Source organism: Lathamus discolor, chromosome 5 (genome assembly GCF_037157495.1).
Source record: "Lathamus discolor isolate bLatDis1 chromosome 5, bLatDis1.hap1, whole genome shotgun sequence".
NCBI lineage: Eukaryota > Metazoa > Chordata > Aves > Psittaciformes > Psittacidae > Lathamus > Lathamus discolor.
This window is the reverse complement of record NC_088888.1, coordinates 108,676,153-108,698,853: the sequence shown is the minus strand read 5'-3', so window position 1 is coordinate 108,698,853 and position 22,701 is coordinate 108,676,153. Positions and strand designations below refer to the sequence as shown.

Here is a 22,701-nt window from a genome sequence, read left to right as displayed (position 1 = left end):
CTGGAAAAAGGGAAATATAACCCCCATTTTCAAGAAGGGGAAAATGGATGACCCAGAGACTTACAGAGCAGTCAGTCTCACCTCTGTGCTGGGCAAAATCTTGGAGCACATTCTCCTGAATGGCATGCTAAGGCACATGAAAAACAACAAGGTGCTTGGTGACAGCCAGCATGGCCTCACTAAGGGGAAATCCTGCCTGACCAATTTGGTGGCCTTCTATGATGGGGCTACAGAACTGATGGACAAGGATAAAGCAGTTGATGTCATCTACCTGGACTTGTGCAAAGCGGTTGACACTGTCCCACACGACATCCTTGTCTCCAAATTGGAGAGACATCAATTTGAAAGGTGGACTACTCGGTGGATAAAAACTGGCTGGATGGCCGCACACAAAGAGTTGTGGTCAACAGTTCAATGTCTGGCTGGAGACCGGTAACGAGTGGTGTCCCTCAGGGATCGGTGTTGGGACCGGTCTTGTTCAACATCTTTGTCAATGACATGGACAGTGGGATTGAGTGTGCCCTCAGCAAGTTTGCCGAGACACCAAGCTGTGTGGTTCAGTTGATACGCTGGAGGGAAGGGATGCCATCCAGAGGGACCTTGACACGCTTGTGAGGTGGGCTGATGCCAACCTTATGAAGTTCAACCATGACAAGTGCAAGGTCCTACACCTGGGTCGGAGCAATCCCAGGCACAGCTACAGGTTGGGCAGAGAAGAGATTGAGAGCGGCCCTGCAGAGAAGGACTTGGGGGTGCTGGTCGATGAGAAAATGAACATGAGCCGGCAGTGTGCGCTCGCAGCCCAGAAAGCCAACCGTATCCTGGGCTGCATCAAAAGGAGTGTGACCAGCAGGTCGAAAGAGGTGATCCTGCCCCTCTACTCTGCTCTTGTGAGACCTCACCTGGAGTATTGTGTGCAGTTCTGGTGTCCTCAACATAAAAAGGACATGGAACTGCTGGAACAAGTCCAGAGGAGGGCCACAAGGATGATCAGGGGACTGGAGCACCTCCCGGATGAAGATAGCGAAACGCATCTCCAGCCTGGCTGTGCAGCTTGTGGAGCCCATGAGCTGGTTCATGGCTCCCTCTTGCGGGAAGACTTGCTGGAGGGAACAGACGCCGAGGGCCTTCTTGTGGGCAGGGTTTGCTCAGGTGGAGATGTAGATGCCTGCCGCTTTGCTCTGTCTTCAGCGCTGATCATTCACAGTGTTGAGTGCGTGAGGATTATTAATATGTTTGAAGAGCAGGGAGGGTTTTTGGTTTCATTCACCGAATTTTAGGGGCTGGAGTTGCTCACTTTCAGGATAAGTATATAACTATAAAGTTAACTTTTTTCTAACTTCATATAATTTTCTATTGTTTATATAACTTCAAAACTCTTTGTAATTATAGCAGTAATGAGAGCCCTGCTTTGCTCCTTTGAAGATGGAGCAAAGGTGCAGGTAGGCATCTGCTTTGTAGACATATTCAGTTCTCAAAGCAGCATCCCACCCCAGGAGACCTTCACCTAGAGCTTCCTGCCTTGCCATTCAGTGCTGCCTCATACAGTCAGAGAGCAATAATCACATCATGCCACTTGTTGTTATTATATTTGTTTAAATAAAGCTCATTGTCAAAAGCTTGAAAACACAGGATTTCAGAGTCTTCTGGTGAGATTTCTTATTTTCACAAGAGAATAACATTTCCATGTAGAAATGTACCCTAAAACGAGTCTGGGTGAGAATGCTGTGGCTCTGCTCCCAAACAATTGTCCACAAATGGGAATCTAATCCGGTTGAGAAGTGGTCTTTCCATCCAGGTAAGTATTGTACATCTCATGTATTTATACACGGTACTCACAGATGGTGGGGAAGTAGCTCACTGGGTATGCAATACAAGCAAACTGTATTTAGCATAACTAGATAACTGTATCTGCAGGAGAAAATAAACACATCTATTGAACTGTCAGTTGTGTGATTCCTCATTCGAGTTCTGTAATTTTTATTTGTATTTGCAAACCATTTTCTCAATTTTTCTCAATTTTTTTTTGTCCTTTTTCAAGGATTTTCCTGAAACGGATCTTTCTTAATAACAACAATAGATTCAGCGCTGCATCACAAATGTGTATACTTAAATAGTTTATTTTCTCTAAAAGGAAAGAGATGTTAATAACAGTGTCGGAGCTCTAACTCCAAGGTTTTTAATATGGGCTGTGGGGCAAACAGGAACTGCAAAGGTGTCAGAATTTGTGATATAAAGCCTAAGGTATGGCAGTGGGGAACAATGAGGTGTAACAATAACTGTGTTCAAGAAAAATGCCTGATGGATTTCTGATAGAAAAATGGCTTATTGCTGGCACAATACGTGGCAGAGAGAGGGGGTAAGCCAGAGGCAGGACAGAACCCAAGGCCGCTTACCCACCACTTCCAAAGGATACCGGGGCAGCCTGATCCCCACCACCTCCACCGTGGCCAGGCTGTGGGCAGGAGCCAGATGGGGTTCTCCTGGCACTTTGTCCGTTGCACTGCTGGCCCCTGCCTATATGTGCCCACAGCTTGTCCTTGCCCCAGATGGACTTGTAGAGAGAAGCTTCCTTCATGATTCTGGGGTTGGCATGGAGCTGGGGATGTAGAAGGAAGGTTTCACTTCCTCTCTGACATCTCTGTCCGTGACAACCTTGCACTAACCACCCATGAGGAAAGGGATGGGCAGCCAGAGCTAGCAGTGAACTTTGCCTACACTGTCAGTGGACCCTGCTTGCACTGGTGGGACATCTTCCCTTCCTTGTAGAAGGTCCAGCTGCCACTATGAGTCGACACAAGTCTGTGGCTGTGGCAGGACATCAGGAGCTGTAGTGTCCAGCTCTGGCTGGACCAAGCCCAAAGACTGTCTGCTCTTAACACTCTACATGACCTTTTCTGGGTATATGCCCAAAGCCAACCTCGGGCTGTGCTGCAGGCGGGGACCACGTCCCTTCTCTGTATTGTGCCCTGGACTGCCATTCTTACATCACAGCATCCCTAAGGAGCTGTGCCTGAGCCTGCAGATCACCCCATCCCACCCTGCACGTTCATCCTGCAGCCTGGACTCCTCACTGCAGAAAGCCTTTGGCTGCTCTCTCCTCAGGTTACCTCTTCCCCTCTACAGCTACAGTGTTTTTTGGGGTGCCTGGACACCCAAGGGGTGGTCCCCATAGAGAGGACTCCCCCACTGCCCAGGGCAGGGTCCGTGCTGGGGACCCACACACCTCCACCCTGACCTCGTGGCGCAAGGGCAGCGCGTCTGACTCCAGATCAGAAGGTTGTGTGTTCGAATCACACCGGGGTCAGCCTTGGGGCACCCCTGGACACCCTCTGCATTCACCCTGCTTTTCTGGGGGTTGGCTTGTGTGAGGGGCCGGGCTCTGCGAGGCATACGACAGCTACAGGGGGGCACCTTGAGAGTGGCTGAAGGAGAAAAGGTGATGCCCAGAGCTTTTCTTTCTGCCAAGTGTAGTGATGTGCTGGTTGGAGATTATGGATCAGGACCATAGCAGAGGCCAGTGCTGGGAGGTGTTGTGGTGGCTGTCTGCTGCTGTTTTCCCTCATCAATAAGGAAGTGAATTCTTCCTTAGGGAAATGCAAGAAGCTTCAAGGCTGCAAGTTCAGTCACTCCTGGGGGACCTGAAGTTACCCTCAGGCAATATTTGCCTGGGAGGGTAACACGTGGTGGTACACTCAGCCCAGGGCATTTCTGGAGGGGCTGAAGGACAATCGTTCAGCGTAGGGTTAGAGAAACAGAGGCAGGATTGTGATGAACAGCAGGAGAAGTTTTTCAAGAACAGCAAGAAGGAGGATCTGGGGAGCTGTCGTCTGCTCAGCCTCACCTCAGAGCCCACACAAAGGCTATGGAAGGAACACTCCTGAAAGGCATGCCCAAATGAAGGAAGGACTGGAAATGACCAGAAGCAGTGACCACGGATAAACCAAGGGAAGATGACTCTTGGCAGTGTGATAGTGTTCTTTGGACACATTACTTCCTGGGCAGTCAGCAGGACACCAGGGAACATCGTTTGTCTTGACATTGGTTCGGCCTCTGACAGGGTCCCCCAGACATGTCAGTGTAGCAGGACACAGGGACACAGCGCCTAAGCTCAGTGCCAAGGTAAAGCAAAGTGGCTGCAGCAGGGAGTAGAGGGGGTTGTGCCAGCAGCTGGCCGTCCAGCTGGCTTTCGTCACTGCCTCATGTTGCACTGGGTGTCGTTTGGTGTCTTAGTGATGGGCGCAGAGCATGCTCTGCAGGATGAAGGATGCTGAGCGCCTGGCCGGGCCATGGGGATGGTGAGGGGCAGGGGCCAGTGGCGCAATGGACAACGCGCCTGACTACGGATCAGGAGATTGCAGGTTCGACTCCTGCCTGGCTCAATGCTTTTAGCCTGGCCACGGCTCCTCCTGCTCCCTCCTTCATCCCTGCCTGGGGCTTTCTGCACGGCAAAAGTGCTGGGGTGTCCTCTTGCCCTGCAGGAAGGGAAGAGGTTTTCCAGACCTTATGGCAGAGCTGGGCCCCTTGTCTCATCACTCTACTCACTGCTGACATTACTCTACTCCCACAGTTTACTCGTCTTCCATACTGGGAATACTGCATAGAGCTTTGGGGCCACCAATTTGAGAACATTTGTCATCTGGAACAAGTATAGTGGAGGGCCATCAAAATATAGCATTTGCTGTATGAGGACAAGCCATGGAAACTGGGTTTATTTGGCCAATGGAAGAGGAGGCTCCAATGAGTACCTGATAGAAACCTTCCGGTATCTTTGAGGAGGTCATCAAGCCAAGTGCTTTATAGTGTTTCATTATCAGAGGTTGAGAGACAATAGGTATACATTAAAATGGGAGATTCTGGCCTATCCCTGGTGTCCTGTCCCTACATGCCCTTTAAAAAGTCCCTCTGGCTTTCTGGGCTGTGAGCGCACACTGTCGGGTCATGTCCAGTTTTCCCTCCACCAGTACCCACAAGTCCTTCCCTGCAGGGCCGCTCTCAATCCCTTTGTCCCCCAGCCTGTACTGATATGGGGGATTGCCCTATCGTGTCCAGCTTTGTGATCTCCACGGCAAGAAAGACATGTGCAGACTTCATTAAGTCCCAGCGATGGTCCTCCAGATGAGAAGGTGGTGGAGTCCCAGATGAGGAGTGGCCTAGGGAGGTAGGTTTCTATAATACAGAGAAGAATAGGTTGAGGAAGGATTATAACCTTGTTTTATGCTATGTGTGCCTACAGAGAAAGTGGAGCCAGTCTTTTCTTATGGACATGGGGGATGAAGCGCAACAAAAATCACATTATATCAAGAAACATCTCTATTAGATGGTAGGAAAAAAATGTCACACATCAGAGGTCACACATTAGAACAGGGTCCCAGGGAGGACGGAGACGTTCATCCTTGGAGGTGTTCAGATATTGACTAACAGAATGACCCAATGTCAATGACTTTAATGCTCTGAGCAGGGGATTAGATCACCTGCCTTCCAGGGATCTCTGTAACCTGTTTGATCTGTGCTTAACTAAATCCTATTGCAGCCTCCCCTGCACCTCTCAGAAAGCCCATCTAGCAATGGGAAGCCCCCCCCAGCCCAGCTCAAGGAGGGCCAGTGGCGCAATGGATAACGCGCCTGACTACGGATCAGGAGATTGCAGGTTCGACTCCTGCCTGGCTCGCCATTTTTCTGCCCACAGCCTGGCCATTGTATTGATGGTGGCCTGTAGCAAAGGCCACCTCTTTATCCACAGTGGACTGCCTTTGCCTGGCATTTCTCCCTTCTTGTTGGACTTCCTGCACAACAATATCTTCCCTTGCCAAAGAAACTTCCATCATGAGGGTGGCAAATCACTGAGGGAGGCTGTAGACTCTACATCCTTGGAGTATTCAGAGTTCAAGCAGGCAGGGCACTGATCTGAATGTCATAAGTTGAGTAAAAATTTGGACTAGAGACCTCACATGTCAGTTCAGCAAAGGCAAACACAATATACTGCATCTGTGACAGGACAAGACAGTGCAGCTCTACTGGCCGTGCTCATTGAAGTTGAGTGCAGAACTTAGCAAGGCACTGACAAACAGCAGCAAGACCAATGTGACCCTCAAAGATGGTTGGGGACCAGAGCACGTGATGTGCCAGGACAGCCTGAGGGCTGGGTCTGTCCAGCCTACAGGGGAGCAGTTCAGGAGGCATCTTCATTCTGCTGTGGGATGTGCTGTTGTGCCCCAGCTCTGCCATAAGGTCTGGAGAACCTCTTCCCTTCCTGCAGGGCAAGAGGACACCCCAGCACTTTTGCCGTGCAGAAAGCCCCAGGCAGGGATGAAGGAGAGAGCAGGAGGAGCCGTGGCCAGGCTAAAAGCATTGAGCCAGGCAGGAGTCGAACCTGCAATCTCCTGATCCGTAGTCAGGCGCGTTGTCCATTGCGCCACTGGCCCCTGCCCCTCACCATCCCCATGGCCCGGCCAGGCGCTCAGCATCCTTCATCCTGCAGAGCATGCTCTGCGCCCATCACTAAGACACCAAACGACACCCAGTGCAACATGAGGCAGTGACGAAAGCCAGCTGGACGGCCAGCTGCTGGCACAACCCCCTCTACTCCCTGCTGCAGCCACTTTGCTTTACCTTGGCACTGAGCTTAGGCGCTGTGTCCCTGTGTCCTGCTACACTGACATGTCTGGGGGACCCTGTCAGAGGCCGAACCAATGTCAAGACAAACGATGTTCCCTGGTGTCCTGCTGACTGCCCAGGAAGTAATGTGTCCAAAGAACACTATCACACTGCCAAGAGTCATCTTCCCTTGGTTTACCCGTGGTCACTGCTTCTGGTCATTTCCAGTCCTTCCTTCATTTGGGCATGCCTTTCAGGAGTGTTCCTTCCATAGCCTTTGTGTGGGCTCTGAGGTGAGGCTGAGCAGACGGGAGCTCCCCAGATCCTCCTTCTTACCACCACATGTTACCCTCCCAGGCAAATATTGCCTTAGTGTAAGGCCAGGTCCCCCAGGAGTGCCTGAGCTTGCAGTTATGAAACTTCTTGCAGTTCCCTGAGGAAGAATTAACTTCCTTCTGCTTCTTGATGAGGGAAAACGGCAGCAGACACCCACCACAACACCTCCCAGCATTGGCCTCAGCTACAGTCATGATCCATAATCTCCAGCCAGCTCAGAACCACAGCTGACTGAAAGGAAAGCTCTGGGCATCACATTTCCTCATCAGGAGTTGGCCAGTGCATCACAGAACCCTGCCCCTCACGCAGGGTGAATGCAGAGGGTGTCCAGTGGTGCCCCAAGGCTGACCCCAGTGTGATTCGAACACACAACCTTCTGATCTGGAGTCAGACGCGCTGCCCTTGCGCCACGAGGTCAGGGTGGGGGTGTGTGGGTCCCCAGCACGGACCCTGGCCTGGGCGGTGGGGGTGTCCTCTCCATGGGGACCCTAGGAGAAGGGTTATGGGAGGCAGAGGATACGGGGCCACCCCTATAGGAGAGGGCACGCAAGTGATGTCCACAGCATGATGACCCTGCTTGGGGGAAAAGCCCATGGGGCAGAGGTGCAGAATAAACAGCATGGGTCCAGGGCATGTGGGGGCAGCTGAACCCAGAGCACACTCCGTCTCCTTCTGTGGGGAAGGTGACCCCAGCCAGGATGTCAAACTGCATGATGGTCCTTCCTGTCACAAAGGTTGAGGTGGGTGCTGTGCATCTACCAGATACATGGGGTGTCTCACTCCAGGGAGGTGGCTGGACGTAATCCTTCCTGCCCCTCTAGAGACACCAAGCTCAGGAGCATCTTTCTACTAGGAGAGGTCCTACAGGGCTGCTCTGGGCAATGGTCACATTTTGGCCTTCCTCCTCTGAAACAGCTCATTTAGAGCCCTTCTTGCGGGCTTAGCAAGGCAAGTGTCGAGGTGCTCCTCCCCTTCCTTCAGAGAACACCCATGTCCATAAAATCCAGGATGATGTTTGGGCAGGATCTGTCCCAGCCCTGACCTCGTGGCGCAATGGTAGCGCGTCTGACTCCAGATCAGAAGGCTGTGTGTTCAAATCACACCGGGGTCAGAATGTCCACCTCCCATGGGGTCTCGCTGTGAGACGGGCATCTCCTTGGCAATTATTTTTGCCTTCCCACTGTGTAACCCATAGCCCTGGTGAAGGGCAGTAACTGCACCATGTAGTAACTGTGCAGAGTAGTCTTTCCTTGCTGGACCCTTGTTAGGTAGTTTCTGGATCGCTTCAGCCTTCCCTCATCCTATGTCTACAAAGGAGACAGGATTAATGGACATTCCAGCTCTGGCTCCATGACTGTGTACAGCTTCTCTTGGTCCCAATACCCTTCCTGGGCAAGGGCATCCTATTCCAGATGTGTCCTTCTACAAAAAGCCCAGCCCTCAGTCTCCCGATCCATGGCAGGGCACATTATCTGTTGCAGCATGGGCCCTTGCAGGCATGGCACCCTGTGACAACATGTTCTCATATTGCTTTTTGGGTGTTTTGCCTCCCATCTTATCACTGTGCACTCTGAGAAAGGTCCATCTGCTGTACACCCTGCTGTTTGTCAGGTGATTGAAGGTTGGGATAAAAGCCTTTTGCATATTCTTCCTCAGGTTGAATATACCCAATTCTTTCCACCTCTCCTCACATCTCGACTACTACATCCCCACCACCTTAGTGGCGGACTTGCTTCACTGCGTCAGTGTCTTTTTGTTGATTCTGTTGCAACATCCAACTGTGGGGAACCAAAACCAGGCTGTCAGGACTAGCCATCAGGGGTTATAACTCTCTACTTATTCTCTTCCTGGTTTCCCATGCATTTCTTGGTGAGATGGACAGAGAAGATGGAGGACCAGAAAAACAAAGAGACTCGAAGCTCTGGGAATGACCTTATATGAGTTATAATTCAATAAAAGTAGTTGAACTCTTTTAAATGCTCTTTAAGGGTGAATTTTAAGTCATAAACAGGAAGCTTAATGAAAAGCCTACCTGGACACAGCCCTGGAAAACCCCCTTTCTGCCCATAGCTTGCTTGACACCATCCACAAGTGGTTTGGGGGGTGGGGACAGAGGGAAAAATAGAGACCCGTGGGGCTCAGGCCATCCCAAAACCAGGCATTACAGCTCTGGAGAGCCCTGGAGATGCCCTCAGTCCGATATTGTCTGGGAATCGCAGCCACAGACAGAAGGCATTAAAACCGAATGTCAGTCCGTTGGTGACTCCCACTCTCACTTCTCCGATGAACACAGACCTAGGAGTCCCTGCCCATGTCCCAAAACTCCGGGCGTGTCACTGCCGGGTTGAGCGAGCAGAGGATGTAGCCGGCGGCTGGCTGTCCTCCAGATGTCGCCACCTCACTGCCAAGATCCTTGGCTCTTCCTAAAGCAAGTCAGGATCCAAAAGCATCCAAAGGCAGGGGAGAGATCACCTCGTTGTACACCGAATGCACATAGCTGTGCCGTGGGGAAAACACTGCGGGTAGAACCTGCGCATCGCAAACCCTGTACGTGCTGAGTGCATTCCCACAGCTGCTGAACCGGGGCAAGATTTATGCCACCGCTCTGGCGCTGTGCTGTGATTTTCTGCCCTTTTGACTTCTCTGAAAAGAAAAAAACTCAGGTATTTCCTCTTGCAGATCTTCCACAGCTGAAAAAACCCAATCTAGTATAAATTGTTAGATGCTTTTATCACACTCTTGAAAGACCGGTATCGGGTAAGAAGTATTATTCTGGAGCACTTCTGCTTAGAAGCATTATTTTCACTGCAGCCAACAGGAACAGGTTTTACATTTCATAAAGTACACTGAGATTTGCAATTATCCTCACCCTTCAACGGGCTGAACTTTACAGACTTTTTAAAGCCTTTTGTTGTTTTAAAGCAGGAGTGACTTGGGTCACAATATAGGCAAGGGCTGGCTGCTGATGGGGTTTAATCAAAGGGGTGGTTTACTAGGCAGTAGAACTTGAAGTCTCCCGTGCAAGGGAATCTATCATAGGTTACTTTATAATCAGATTATTTCACAGTCTTTAGACTGTCTGAATTATTCTAGTTAGAACACTCTAACTTGCGGAAACCTTTGAGGCAATATCAAATGGGAAGGTGTGAGAGGCTTTAAAATGTTCCATAAAACTGTAAATCCTTATAATAAATGCTGTTTCACATATGACTTCATATCCCAATGAAAATCCAGTTATGGAAAATTGTGATCAGTCCTACTGAGGTCTGTTACGTGAAGTGTTTTACTTTAAATATTGACATACAACCAGCTTGAGCAGAGGAGGACATGTGAGGAGGGCCCGTGAGCACAAGCCCAGCTCCCCTGAGTTGGGATCCCTGTTCACAGTGCCAGATGGGTCCAGCTCTGGATTGTCTGTTTCTCCTGAAAATGATTACAGAAACTTATTACATTATATATAGAAGAGTGCTACATCAGGCAGCAAGGATTTTCCCTGGCTGGATAAGCATCTGTGCCTCTCCTGTGCCACTGGGCTGTGCTCACTTCTAACACAATCACACGACTGCACTGGAAGTTTCATTTTCATTTCCCTCCATCCTGTTGATTCAAGGTTCAGTGTCTAAGTTGGGGACAAGGTCACATCTCCCTGCTAGTGATCAAGGCAAGGTCATTTGTGTTCTGCTGGACATTTTGAAGGAGAGAGATACTCCTGTTTGTGAAGGGAGGCTAATTCCTAGGCACCAGTGCCAGTAATATGGACTTCAGCCTCTTTTTCCTTCACTATGTATATCACCTATAAAATGGCCGCTGGAGAAGTGATGAAGAAATTTATTAAGATCTAAATCCCAAGCTTTGTTTATCTTGTTTTCTCTGATCAAGCTTCTGCTTGTTTCTCTTTGTGCCTTGATTTCCTTTTCCAGTTGGTGACTTGCCCCTAGGGAAGGGCCTGCCCAGGTACCAGATAGGGTAGAAGAGAGACTACCAAATTCCAGCACAAAGGGCATCACGATTAACAAGGCATGGAAAGCTGTCTATAAAAGTCTCACTGTTCCAGTCCACAGGACATTTATTTACAGGTCTACATCAGGTATAAAAGGCAAAATCCACTGTTTAGCTATTTCCCCAGCAGGGTGAGCTCCCTGCTTTATACAACTTAAGAAAGGCTGGGGGAAAGCCATCCAGACGCAGTGTTTCTGGGTAACATTAGTTCCCCCATCTGAAAGACCTGGCAGACCTTCTCATTTTGCTATTAGCAGTACACTTTTCATTGATGCCTGATCTTAGGGCTGTGTTGTTCTATCAGCACATTCTTTCCACAGGGCTTGTGCCAGTGGAAGATGAGCAGCTGCTTCTTAGGCTTTTGTGCATGGAAAATCAACTAGATTTTCTTCCCTTTGTATCTTTTCCATAGCATTTTGTCACTTATGTATGAACAGGAGCTGCCTGACAAATGGGGTTTTGTCCCACTGTTCGCTTGCTTGCTTGCTTCCTTCCTTTATGCTTCTCAGATTTTAAATCATATTTCTGTACTCAAACCTGTTCTTGCAACTAAATCACTACACAAGGCTGATATCCTTTATACTGGTAAAATGGCTGATCAAATAAGAACTGTTGTATCTATCTAAAGGGACAATTAGTTTGTAGGGGTAAAGCCAGATATTTCACTTATTTGTGGTGTGATTGCAACAGCTTTGGGACAAATAGTATCCCAGCATAACTGATGAGTGCTTTGGGGCAGGGGAAATAAGTGGTGAGGAAGGAGAGAGGCAAAGGTTTTATCCACCCTCTCTTTTGAGAACATCCATAGGAAAATTCCCCGGTGCAGCATCATGTCCATGTTGGCAAGTAAATGAGTTTTGGGGCAGAGGTACAGGACCATGTCTCTATAAAATCAGCTAACCTGGGCACAGTTTGTGCCCAGGCCAACTAGCACCAACCCAAACTATCCCTGGGCACAGCTAGGGGTTGGCATGGGACCATTCTCAATAGAGAGTTTTAATTCAGCCATCTTGTTCTGCAGGGTGAAAGAGTTTATGGATGTGGCCATTCATAGCTTATGAATGGCATCCTAGCTGCCTTAGGAATGGTCCCCATCATCTTTAGTTGAATAACTGACACAACTAACCTCCCCGTCCTTCCTCTGGCAACATCATTCTGTCCACTGTTGGACTAGCTCCACCACCACCCAAGACCAGACTCCATCAGCACACAGGAAGCTATGCCAGAATGACTTCCGGCATACCAAACTTCCCCTGTTCATTATCCATCCTTCCACCCCAATCCAATGGAAGGAGTCAAAAAGAGAAGAAAACACAGGTTTTAAGGCTAAATATGTTATATGTTATTCATAGCTTCAGATGATGACTAGGCAGCCCAGGAGATTCTGCATTGCAAGTTGTACCTAAAGAACAGTGATCTATGGGGCTTGCCTGTGCAGGGGTGACATATTTTTGCATTGATAAGGGGTCAGATTTTTTGTTATACTTTTGTAATTCCTTACCAAGGCCAAACCTTTACATATGATCTTTGCACCAACACCCACAAAACCATTCACATTGCCCCTCTGAAGGGCTGGAGATGAGGGTGAAGTGTGGGTGAGCCTGTTTTACACCCCCTGCAAAGGCGTGGGCATGGAAAGAGTACAGAGGGCTCTTGAGAAATGCAGCCTTTAATGCTGTTAGCAAGCGTTGGCCTCTCCAAAGGTCATTTTCCTGGTAGTGTCTGGCTCATTACCCAGGAGGAATCCCACCCTTGGAGGCGGGGGTGAGGTGCTGCTGTTAAATGCATGGTTTCCCAGCAAAGTCATGCACAGGGAAGCAGGAGCTATGAGCCGTGGGTTGCTCTGTGGAGACCTTTATGCAGAAGGCTGGAAGTGACCCTTTTAGCTGCTGCGGGGTTGGGTGACTGCAAACGGCCTTGAGCTTTTTGTCAACTTCAGCAGGTGAAAATCAGATTGGCTCGTGCCCTATCAGTGTGTCTGTGAACAAGGCAGCTCAAAAACTAACAACTCAGCGGCTTCCCTTTCCTGCTGACAGACTCTCTCGAGCTGGCTTCCGCGGATGCTGCAGATCGGTCCTGCTCCCAGCTAAGACTGGGCCAAGCCTCATCCTTCATCAAGGGGATCAGAGTCATGGAGATCAGAGTGGTGAGGAAACACCATCCACGGATGGGGAGATGAAGCAGAGAGCAGATTTACATGGTGCACCCAGAGGCTTACCTGATAGATGCTTATCTCAAGGAGATATTTAAGGGACAGCAGATATCAAGGAGATGCTTGTAGTCCTGCCTCTGCCTCCCAAGAAATGGTATAGTCATATACTGAGATGTTTTCAGCTCACAAAAGGTGCAGTTCCAGCAAGAAAATTAACTGAAACTGGTCCTAAACTAGAAACTGGGAAGCAAACATCTTGGTGATGAAGGCTCAAGGAAAGAGCTCCTAGTCTCCAGCCAGGCACTGCCCCTTCTTTTCCCATCCTCAGCAGATGTAGCTCACTGGGTGGTAGACAGCAAATACCACACACACCTCCAGCCCCCATGTGCATTACACAATGCACTGATTAGCTCATCGGAAATTGATTATGTACTTGTTTATGTCATGGTTTACGTAACCGGGGTTTAACTGTGATATTGGCCTTAGAAGTTGTGAGCTGCTTTTCAGAGAGCTAGAAATGAAGTAACTAAATGAATTGAAGTAACTAGGTGTTTATTATAAGGGACTCCTCTGGGTAGCTTGTTTTCTTTGTTCTTTAGAGGGTTATACTTCAAGTCATCTTTTATAACTCCATGAACATATGTTGTTTGTTAGATTGGTGATACGTTCTCTTTTAGTATTATCCTCCACTGTGTGTTATGTGTCCAAGTAGAGATCTGCAATGGTTGACTTTCAGCATGGGATTTAGACGTCTCTTACAAGCACCTGATCACTGTGATTTCCTTTGGTGATGGTGGCACCCAAGTAGAGACAGGCACAGTGAAGAAGCCCTATGCAACTCCAAACTTTAATCAGGACACCGATGTAGAAGATGTTTGTCTTAATCCCGAATTGTTTCTAGCAGCAAGACAAGGAGGCATCCAAGATAGATGTTCTATGGGTAGGGGAAGGATGGTGGTTGCCAGAGCACTTTTTTAAGGGCTTGTTTGCAATTGGAGCAAAACCAGCCAAATATGAGTGCCTGTGATATGATGAGTTTCAAATACAGACTGTAAAGCTGTCTTCTGTACTAGTAACAGTGCCTCTATCCAGCTCCGGAGATCCTATGGCATGGTGTGACCCATACTGTACAACTGTCTTAGCCTCCCAAACAAGGTGACCACATCAGACTCTACTTGAATAGTTCCTAGCCAGGACTGATCATTGAAACAGCACAGGAATTTTTGGCAGAGGCCAAAACTGACAGAGCTGTTCTTTTAAGTTAATACTGTGGATGATCAATTTTCAGTGATCGCATCCTGACGCTGTTTAATTTGTGCAGACGCAAAGAAGTCAGCTGAATCACTGTTCAGACTCTACCAACTGGACTAGCTGCAACTTGATAGCTTATAATGACATCTTGGATGTAGCAGACACAACGAACTTGTCTATTACACATGAAAACAAGCGTGCTTATGCAGGTGAAGGTCAGTGCCACTCTGACCTGTCCGTTCTGTATGATTCCAATTCTTGTGGCTGCAGCATTAGCAGCTTCCTGCCTCACAAGAGCCAGGGGAGCTCCAGTGGTTTTATTTTTGATGATGATGGTGCCCAAGTCAACAGAAATCTGCCCAATGCACCATAGGAACCAATGTTTTGCTGCTGCACAGAGGGAAGCATTTAGACACTGCTCACTGTCTAATGAAAACACTTCTGGTGTTTTATTTTATCATCAACTGCACAATGAAGGTTGGCCTCGATGATCTTAAAGGTCTTTTCTGACCTAGCTGATTCTCTGATTATATGATAATTCTTCAAATTAGAGCTTCTGTGCTATTTCAGATGATAACATCCACAGAGAAGCCTCAGCTCCTTCTAGGAAAAGCATCATGCCAGCAGCATCAGCACTGTGTGACAGATCAGGAAACTCATCCTGCAGCACCAGAGAAGTACTAGTCTTTTCTTGATAACATACAGGTGACCCTGCTTCCCAGACTTCCTCTCAAACACTGGTTATTATTCCTTCTCACCATCATCTCTGCAGAGGAATATTCCTTTTGTATGGGCTTTATAGCCACAGAGGACATTACGTTCTCTATGCTGATTTTCAGCGGTTTTATGTAAAGGTCTATTTAATGTTGACTGACTGTATGGATTGCAACATGAGGACGCATGCGATTGAGATCAAAGAAACCAAGGGCAGGTAATAATTGACTACATTGCCAGACCTCAGCATTGCAGCATCCCCAGACCTTACGTGCAGGGGGCTCTCCAGCCTCCTCTTTTGCCTTTTCGGTGATACAGGGAAGTATCTCTCATGTCAGGAATCACTCACTGCTCTGCTCTACTTCTCTCTTCCTCTGAAATTTCTCTAATAGAAGAGCATTGTATCTATCACAAGCACCGTGAGGACTGGTGGAAGATCAGAGGTAAAATGTGCCTGGTGGTCTTTGCTTTGAGCCTTGTGCGCCCATTTGGTCCAAGTGAAATGGCATAAACCACTAAACTGACAAGTCACACGTGGGAATGCTTCACACAAGACACGGTGTATCTGTGTAAGATACAATGGAGAAGCAGGCTGGATGTCAGATTCACCTGTAGCTCTCCAGGCAGAAGTTCAAAGAATGCATATTTCTTACCACCGGGTATCTGCAGTCAGCTGTGGGAGAGAAACACCCCATAACTTACACTGCAAAAGGAAGAGCTGTAGATTTGATTTACATTGACTTCCTACAGAGAAAACTGTAAAACAGAAGACTAGCCAGCTACAAAAGTAGGAAAATCCAGAAGTGTTGGCTAAAATTGCCCAGTGTGAACATGGTGATGATGGTGAAATGAATGCAAGATTTCAGTCTATGTTCTTTCCTCTTGCTTGCTAACTTTTGGAAGCATCAGACAAAGGGCACAATTAAAGAACATATTATCATAACTAATTAACTTACTACTGATTAATGGAAGATCAAACATGGCAAACATAAATTACTCTGCATGCAGTGTAAGGGAAAATCCAGGAAAATACTGAAATATGTGCTAACATGTATTTAGTTTTAATATCACTTAAACATATACTTTGCTAACTAACCACATGTCTGTGCGGCTTTAAAGGCATACTTACAGTTAAAATGGCAAAATAAAGTCCTATCAGTCTCAAATACAAGTACCCCATTATAAATAACCGTTCTCCAAAGTATTATAGTTCTTAGATTCCAAAACCCTTTTTTATTAGCCATTAACTGTTGAAGTTGTTCTTAAGAGAATGTGTTCAAGAAAATGTTGAGGCAGAAAGCAATCAACATTGCACATGGTGCTCATTCTGAACTGCTATGGGAGCTCATTTGTCAACTAATAAGGGAAGAATGAAGAAAAATACCTGCCTTGCAGAAGACTGAGAAATCTACTCAGGCACTGCGTGCTCCTTTATGACGATGAGTCGATGTTTGCAAGGGCTGGCCCCACTTAATGTTTCGGATTTTGCTTGCAATATCACCATTAGAAAGCTGTGCTGCTAGGGCAAAACTCAGCAAAATTGGACTGCAAACATCAGAACTTTGTCTATTCATACCTTACAGATTTATAAAGTTGCCTGTTAATAAATGGTGAGAAATAAATGTAAATGGGAGCACTATTCTGATATATTTCATCCTTCATGATAGCACAGAGATCTGCTGATGTACCAGGTAAGGGAGCTTCTACTATTAAAAGCTGCCCATTTCTTCCCCATCTCAAAGGGAAATGTGTTTTTTTAATGCCATACATGTCTTCCTTTTCATTTACTACCAATATTCTCATGGAATCTTTCGTGTCTTATTTGCATTGCAGTATTCTTGCATGGGGTTTCAAGTAAAATCTCCCTAATACCTAATACCTCTAAGGCAGGTACCTACAACTCCTTGAGTTCCCATGCCTGGAAGTTAACATTCAGAAGAGGTCTGGAACCAGATGGTCTTTAAGCTCCCTTCCAACCCAAACCATTCCATGATCTTCATGACTCCTTCCTGGCCCTGACTACCATGGGACACAGCTCCTCACACATGCTGCCGTGCTCCAGCCCAGGCCACTGCTGTGCTGCACAAATTGCTTTGCTCCTCAGGGGTTTTATACAAGTTTGCCCTGGTTTTAAGCAATCAGCTTGCACTTGTCTTTGTTTTTACCAGGAGCCAATGTAATGGAATTTTTCTATTGCTCTGAATAACATTTTCAGGCTGCCTGTGTTAGCAGGGCTTAAAATGTTGCTCAATTTCCCAGAAGTCTGATTTCCTTCTGCAAGAAATGAGGTTGTTCAGTAAAATCTATGAGTGCTATGGCAGTTTGCACTGCTGAAATTAAAGAATTTGGCTTGAGTAGTAGATTTATTCTGTTCCACAGGTGGAAAACACTACAGCCCTGAAAGCAAGCACAGCTTGTTCAAATACAACGTGCGACAGCAAAGAGTAGTCACCGATTTCCCCTGTACCACATTCTGATTTTAGTTGGGGAAAACATGACTCCTCTCTAACACGGACTTATCTAGGGAGCAAGGAGTGCTCAAAAAACACACTTCCCATTGCAAAACATTGCAACACCATTGACCTGTCTGTGTGAAAGACAGGAGGGGGAAATTCATATTTCAGTGGGTCTTCATAAAAACAAAAGGGTTTTGTTCACATTCATGTTGTAGGTCAGGTGTCTGTCGGGGTGTCCCACTGACAATGAAAGAGAAAAGAAGGGAGTGACAACTCAGCCATCCTCTGCATTAAAAACGGGGAAAGTGGATCCGTTGCCAGCAAAAAAGAAGAGAGAATTTCCAAGGCAAGGGTACAGAAAAGGGCATTCTGGAGTGCTTGGCATTTCCTGGTTAATTAGATTTTATGGGTGGAAGAGGGAAATCAGTGTTTACCTAACTGTTATTTGCTGCGTAAACACTGAAGTAACTCACCTTGTTAGTTTCTCAGCTGCTTAAGCTTGCCTGTTAGGATGCAGATTAAACATAAACATCAGTAATGTTTTCATCCTGCAAATAATTCTTAGAACAAAAATACCATTAACTCTGGGTTGAATATAATAAACAAGGTAATAAGGAAGCAAACTGCTGAACCAGAATGTCAGAGCTAGGAGCTGCAGAAACGCCTGGCGTTTGACAGAGATCAACCTGCGTGTTATGTGTGCCAGTGTTAGGGCGAAGGGAGGATTCCCATGGCTGCAAAGCTGTTGCTGTTATTTGACACCTGGCCCAGGGTCTGATGAAGGAGAACATTCAGTGCTTTGATCCCCTAACTAGTGCTTCTCAGAAAGCTTACAGCCATGTGGATCATGCTCTGAAGTGAAGCCCTAGGAAGTGTTGCTCTTCCAGGCATTATGTCTGCTGAGATTCTCATGGAATCAGCCCATTCTCCCAACCTTTTGGGCAATGTGAGGGGAAACAAAAGGATGTCAAAAGTTGGTAGAAATGCAAAGCACTCAACGTGGTACACAAGTGAGAATTAAAGGAGGGAGAGAGCTTTGCATCAGCCCTCTGCAGTGGGTGAGGATGTCCTGAAACCTGTTTAAAATATGATGAAGCGAAGTTGTGTCATATCAGGTCTTTCCCAATGTTTTTGACGTCATCCTCCTAGTGACGGGGATGGGGAGATGGAGACAAATGTTACGTGACTCGTCAGTGAGTGACGGATCCAGGGTCAACACTGGGAACAGACTCCAGCAGTGGCTGACTCCAAAGCCCTCTGCCTAACCCATCCCCATGCCTGTGTTTGAAACAGGCTGGCAAAAGGCAACGGGTGCAGCGCGGTGGGCTTGGCTGGTGGTCCCATTGTGTAACCGACACGGTCAGTGGATATTCACCCTTGGGCATTGCAACACATTCACCGCACATTTCACTGCAACCTGTGATAAGGGAGATAACCACCCTGCTTTCCAGAAGGTTCTTTGCTGTTACTTATTGACAAAGCACTCAGCTGTCAAACTTGCACAATTCCACAGGCCCTATAAATACCAGGTACCTTTCCTAGCCTCTTCCACAACCAGCCTTCATCCTCCATTGGTCATTCAGGCACTTTGCAGGAGCACGAAGCCGAAAAATCAACTGGCAGCCATGAAGATCCTCTACATTCTCTTTGCTGTTGTCCTCCTGCTCTTCCAGGCTTCTTCAGGTGAGAAGCAAAGTTAATCCTACAAAAGGGCTTGTAAGCAGAGGTGAAGAAAAGCAACCATCAACTGACAGGCAAGATGTGGTGATGCTGCTGTGCAGTGGAAGGAACCGAGAACACCTGTGCTCACAATGGCACTCTTCCTTAGAGAACATCTTGGGATATAAATAATATCCTTCTTAGAGAAGGATGAATTTTAGACTGAAAACTGATGTTTTAACGTCTTCCACTTCCCACAGGTTCTTCAGATCCCCTTTTTCCTGACACCACGGAGTGCAGGAACCAGGGAAATTTCTGCCGTGCTGGCCCATGCCCACCCACCTTCACTGTCTCAGGGTCATGCCATGGGGGGCTGCTGAGATGCTGCTCAAAGTAAGTGCCACAGGACTGAAGGGCATCAGAGGGGGTCTTTATCCTGATATTTTATCTGATGTTTCCTTGAATAATAAGCACAAGACCATAGGGCTTGCAGGGCAGCCATTTGTGAAGAGTACAGATGGAGGATGAGCAGGTTGTTGTGTTCACACATCGTAGATGCGTTTTTAAGGAGGCAATTAATTTTTATGGTAGTTATGTGTGAGAGTAAAAGGAGGGTCAAAATTTCCCATGAATCAGTGTGTTTCACTTTATTTTAAATTGTGATGGGAAGAAAAAAGATGTCTTTTCAAAAATCTATTAGGAAAATATTTCACAGTATTTTCACCCATCAGGGGACACAATGTATCCCCCTTTGTTCTTTTTATTTCCAAAATGACCCAGAAAAATGAATTTTAAGGGAGGAAGCATGTTCACAGAATTCTGTTTCTCATTCTCTTCCCATCTCTCCTTCTCCCATCACTGTTCAGTTCTTAGAAAGGTGAGGAAGAGCAAATTTGTTAGTGACTGGAGACAACTGGGTGTGCATCTCACTTTTGTCTTTGGAGATGACTTTCTAATAATGCCTGGATTTTCCCTTATAGAAAGATTTTTTCCTTCTTTAAGGTTATGAACACACTTCTGAGGAATGCACTTTAGGTTAGGATAAAACATATTCCCAGGCATTTAATTCCTACAGCAGTTTTGTCCTGCTGATGGCCACGTGATGATCATTGCCAGCTGCAGTGACTACCACACATACTCAATTCAGTGTGGAATGAGGACATATTCCTGCATTTTAGAATGAAAAGAACAGCTGTGATGACATAACGCATCCCAACAAGAAGTGTTCAGGCAGATCCTCAGCCACTGATGTGACTGCACAGAGCCTGGCTCAAAACAAAGGGAGAGCTCAGATCCTTATTTTCTGAATTTTCCTGAAGTCTTTATCCTGTTCCTTTTAGAATTGCCAGGGTTTAAATGTTCCCAGAGACTGAAGAAAGTGTGATGAGATTGCTTTAGGGAGAAGGTTTCATAGTTTTTGACATCCCCATGTCTGTCAGACAGTGGTTTCAGGAAACCCAAATCATACCAATAATGGGACAGGTTTGATGTCACAAGATTAAGATGCAAAGGAAGCATCCACTTAGGAACTCAGGGAAGTAAATGGTACAGAAGCTACCTGCTGTTAGATGGTTTTAGAAAGGAATGGTGTGATTCCTCAGTCTCTGTGTATGATCATTCTCTTTACAAAGCGATTTCTACTGATAGCAAACAGTCTGGTAGGAGCAGATGCAGGTCTCCAACTTCAGATTTCTGTGAGAACATCTGTAAACCATGATCAAAAGAGAACTGGGGCTGGGAAAAGAGCAAGACCTCTTGAGTTTGCTTCTAGGTGTAATTTTTCTATAGAAATACTCTTCCTTGGAAGAGTGTACCCATATGTGATATTGGTGGGTGCTAATGTCCAGGATTAAAACTCTTCCTATTTGGGTTTTAGATTTTCAGCTAGGTTGATCAACACAGCAGTAGAATTTGAAACCAACAGGGTATTCTGAGGTACAATATAAGCATTTTTTTTCCATCTTAGGATTCAATCTAATGAGTTGCCTGAAAAGAAATCTTTTAAATTGAATGCAAAGAGTTTGATTCAGTAAAGATACATTGAGCTATTTAGTGGTATTTGAAGTGCCTTGGAGTGTTTAAATATACATATATATTTATACATATGTGCATATATATACAAGTCTGGCTGAGACAGCTCACAAACTACAGGAAAACACTGCTTTTCAGAAAAGATGGGTGAAGGCCAAACAGATACCCCAGAACTCTTCAAATGACACCAGACTTGGGTGGTTCAGTAACTCAGTCAAATCCCCAGTCCTTATTTTGGGGTGAGCCGAATTAAGATTTCATTACTAGTGGTAATATAACTAGTGTGCCAGTGACCATAGCTCTTGAGACTGGATACTTGCAAACCTAAACACTCAGCACACACAGGGCCCTTCCATGGAGGCATCTAATTGTAGGTGGCTGAGCCCACTCTATACATTTATTCTGAAAGGTGATTAGCAGGCATTGAGGCTTTTAGAGACTGAGTTTCAATCACACTTCAGCAAAATAACAAGACCCTTCATATCTTTACAGGATTGTGGCAGAGTAAGAAGAGAAGGCTTTTCCGAGTCAATGCCCTTGTACCAGCAACATTTCCACTGCCATGAGGAGGTGATTTTGATGGATTCCTCCTCTTTTTAAGGCCTACTGCAAATGAGCATGAAAAAAAGCTTCCAGAGGGCATGTCCTGTTAGCACACTGCTTCTGAAGGTCCGGGTTTCTCTTTGCTGAAGTCACTCCCTTTTTTGCTTTTAACACACAAGCCACTTTGGTACCTTAGCCACTTATTCCAGCCTACCTCACGGTGATGTTCGGATGTTCAATCAGCCCAGGTTCATGCAGCTCTTGAAGGATGTGAAGCAACATATATGTTATTATTTTATTCACACATAAAAATAAATGTCTTCTTAAACCAACAACTGTGATCTTCTATTCTTACTAACAGTGATTTTCTCTGTGGTTCCGACTCTAAGCTTGTTGAGTCATGCAGTCTTTTTAAACACATAAGTTTGTGCAGTCTCACATGTTTCTGAGTGATTTGGAAAAGGGAATGGGTAAAACAGCAACCAGTTTTGATGATACTAAAATGTTCAGGATGACAAGATTGAAAGTTGTGTTGTAAGAACTGTACAAGCAGCTCCTGATAGTGAGTGATTAAATGGCAAAATGGCAACCAATAAACACTTCCAGTTCCAGTACTGCAAACTTTACGTATATATATAGCATGCGCATATGTGTAATATACATCCTATATGTATCTAGTGTGTATATATATATACACATACTGTTATGACTGCTAGTGAATACAGGATTGATGTTTTTCAAAACAAGTCTGTATCACTCCAAACCTTGGCTCTGTGGTTCTACGTAGGGACAATTCAGACCCCAATACTGTGTTTATGAAGTCAAGTGTACACATACATATCTCTATCTCTATCTCTATCTCTATCTCTATCTCTATCTCTATCTCTATCTCTATCTCTATCTCTATCTCTATCTCTATCTCTATCTATCTCTATCTCTATCTCTATCTCTATCATCTCTATC

At 46.4% G+C, this 22,701-nt stretch overlaps 1 protein-coding gene and 6 non-coding genes across 7 annotated transcripts; 5 read left to right on the top strand and 2 right to left on the bottom strand.

The window, feature by feature from the left end:
* Window positions 1-3,235: 3,235 nt before the first annotated feature.
* Window positions 3,236-3,307, top strand: TRNAW-CCA (transfer RNA tryptophan (anticodon CCA)). The gene has a single exon. It is a non-coding gene; the product is annotated as a tRNA-Trp (tRNA).
* Window positions 3,308-4,309: 1,002 nt separating this feature from the next.
* TRNAR-ACG (transfer RNA arginine (anticodon ACG)) lies at window positions 4,310-4,382 on the top strand. The gene has a single exon. It is a non-coding gene; the product is annotated as a tRNA-Arg (tRNA).
* Window positions 4,383-5,598: 1,216 nt separating this feature from the next.
* On the top strand, window positions 5,599-5,671 carry TRNAR-ACG (transfer RNA arginine (anticodon ACG)). The gene has a single exon. It is a non-coding gene; the product is annotated as a tRNA-Arg (tRNA).
* Window positions 5,672-6,352: 681 nt separating this feature from the next.
* Window positions 6,353-6,425, bottom strand: TRNAR-ACG (transfer RNA arginine (anticodon ACG)). The gene has a single exon. It is a non-coding gene; the product is annotated as a tRNA-Arg (tRNA).
* An 853-nt stretch (window positions 6,426-7,278) lies between these two features.
* On the bottom strand, window positions 7,279-7,350 carry TRNAW-CCA (transfer RNA tryptophan (anticodon CCA)). Its single transcript has one exon. It is a non-coding gene; the product is annotated as a tRNA-Trp (tRNA).
* Window positions 7,351-7,972: 622 nt separating this feature from the next.
* On the top strand, window positions 7,973-8,044 carry TRNAW-CCA (transfer RNA tryptophan (anticodon CCA)). The gene has a single exon. It is a non-coding gene; the product is annotated as a tRNA-Trp (tRNA).
* Window positions 8,045-19,039: 10,995 nt separating this feature from the next.
* LOC136015647 (gallinacin-10-like) lies at window positions 19,040-19,561 on the top strand. Its single transcript, XM_065681855.1, has 2 exons — window positions 19,040-19,188; window positions 19,425-19,561. Exons 1-2 carry the CDS (start codon window positions 19,131-19,133, stop codon window positions 19,559-19,561), a joined length of 195 nt encoding a protein of 64 aa, XP_065537927.1. The 5' UTR covers window positions 19,040-19,130.
* The last annotated feature ends 3,140 nt before the right edge of the window (window positions 19,562-22,701 follow it).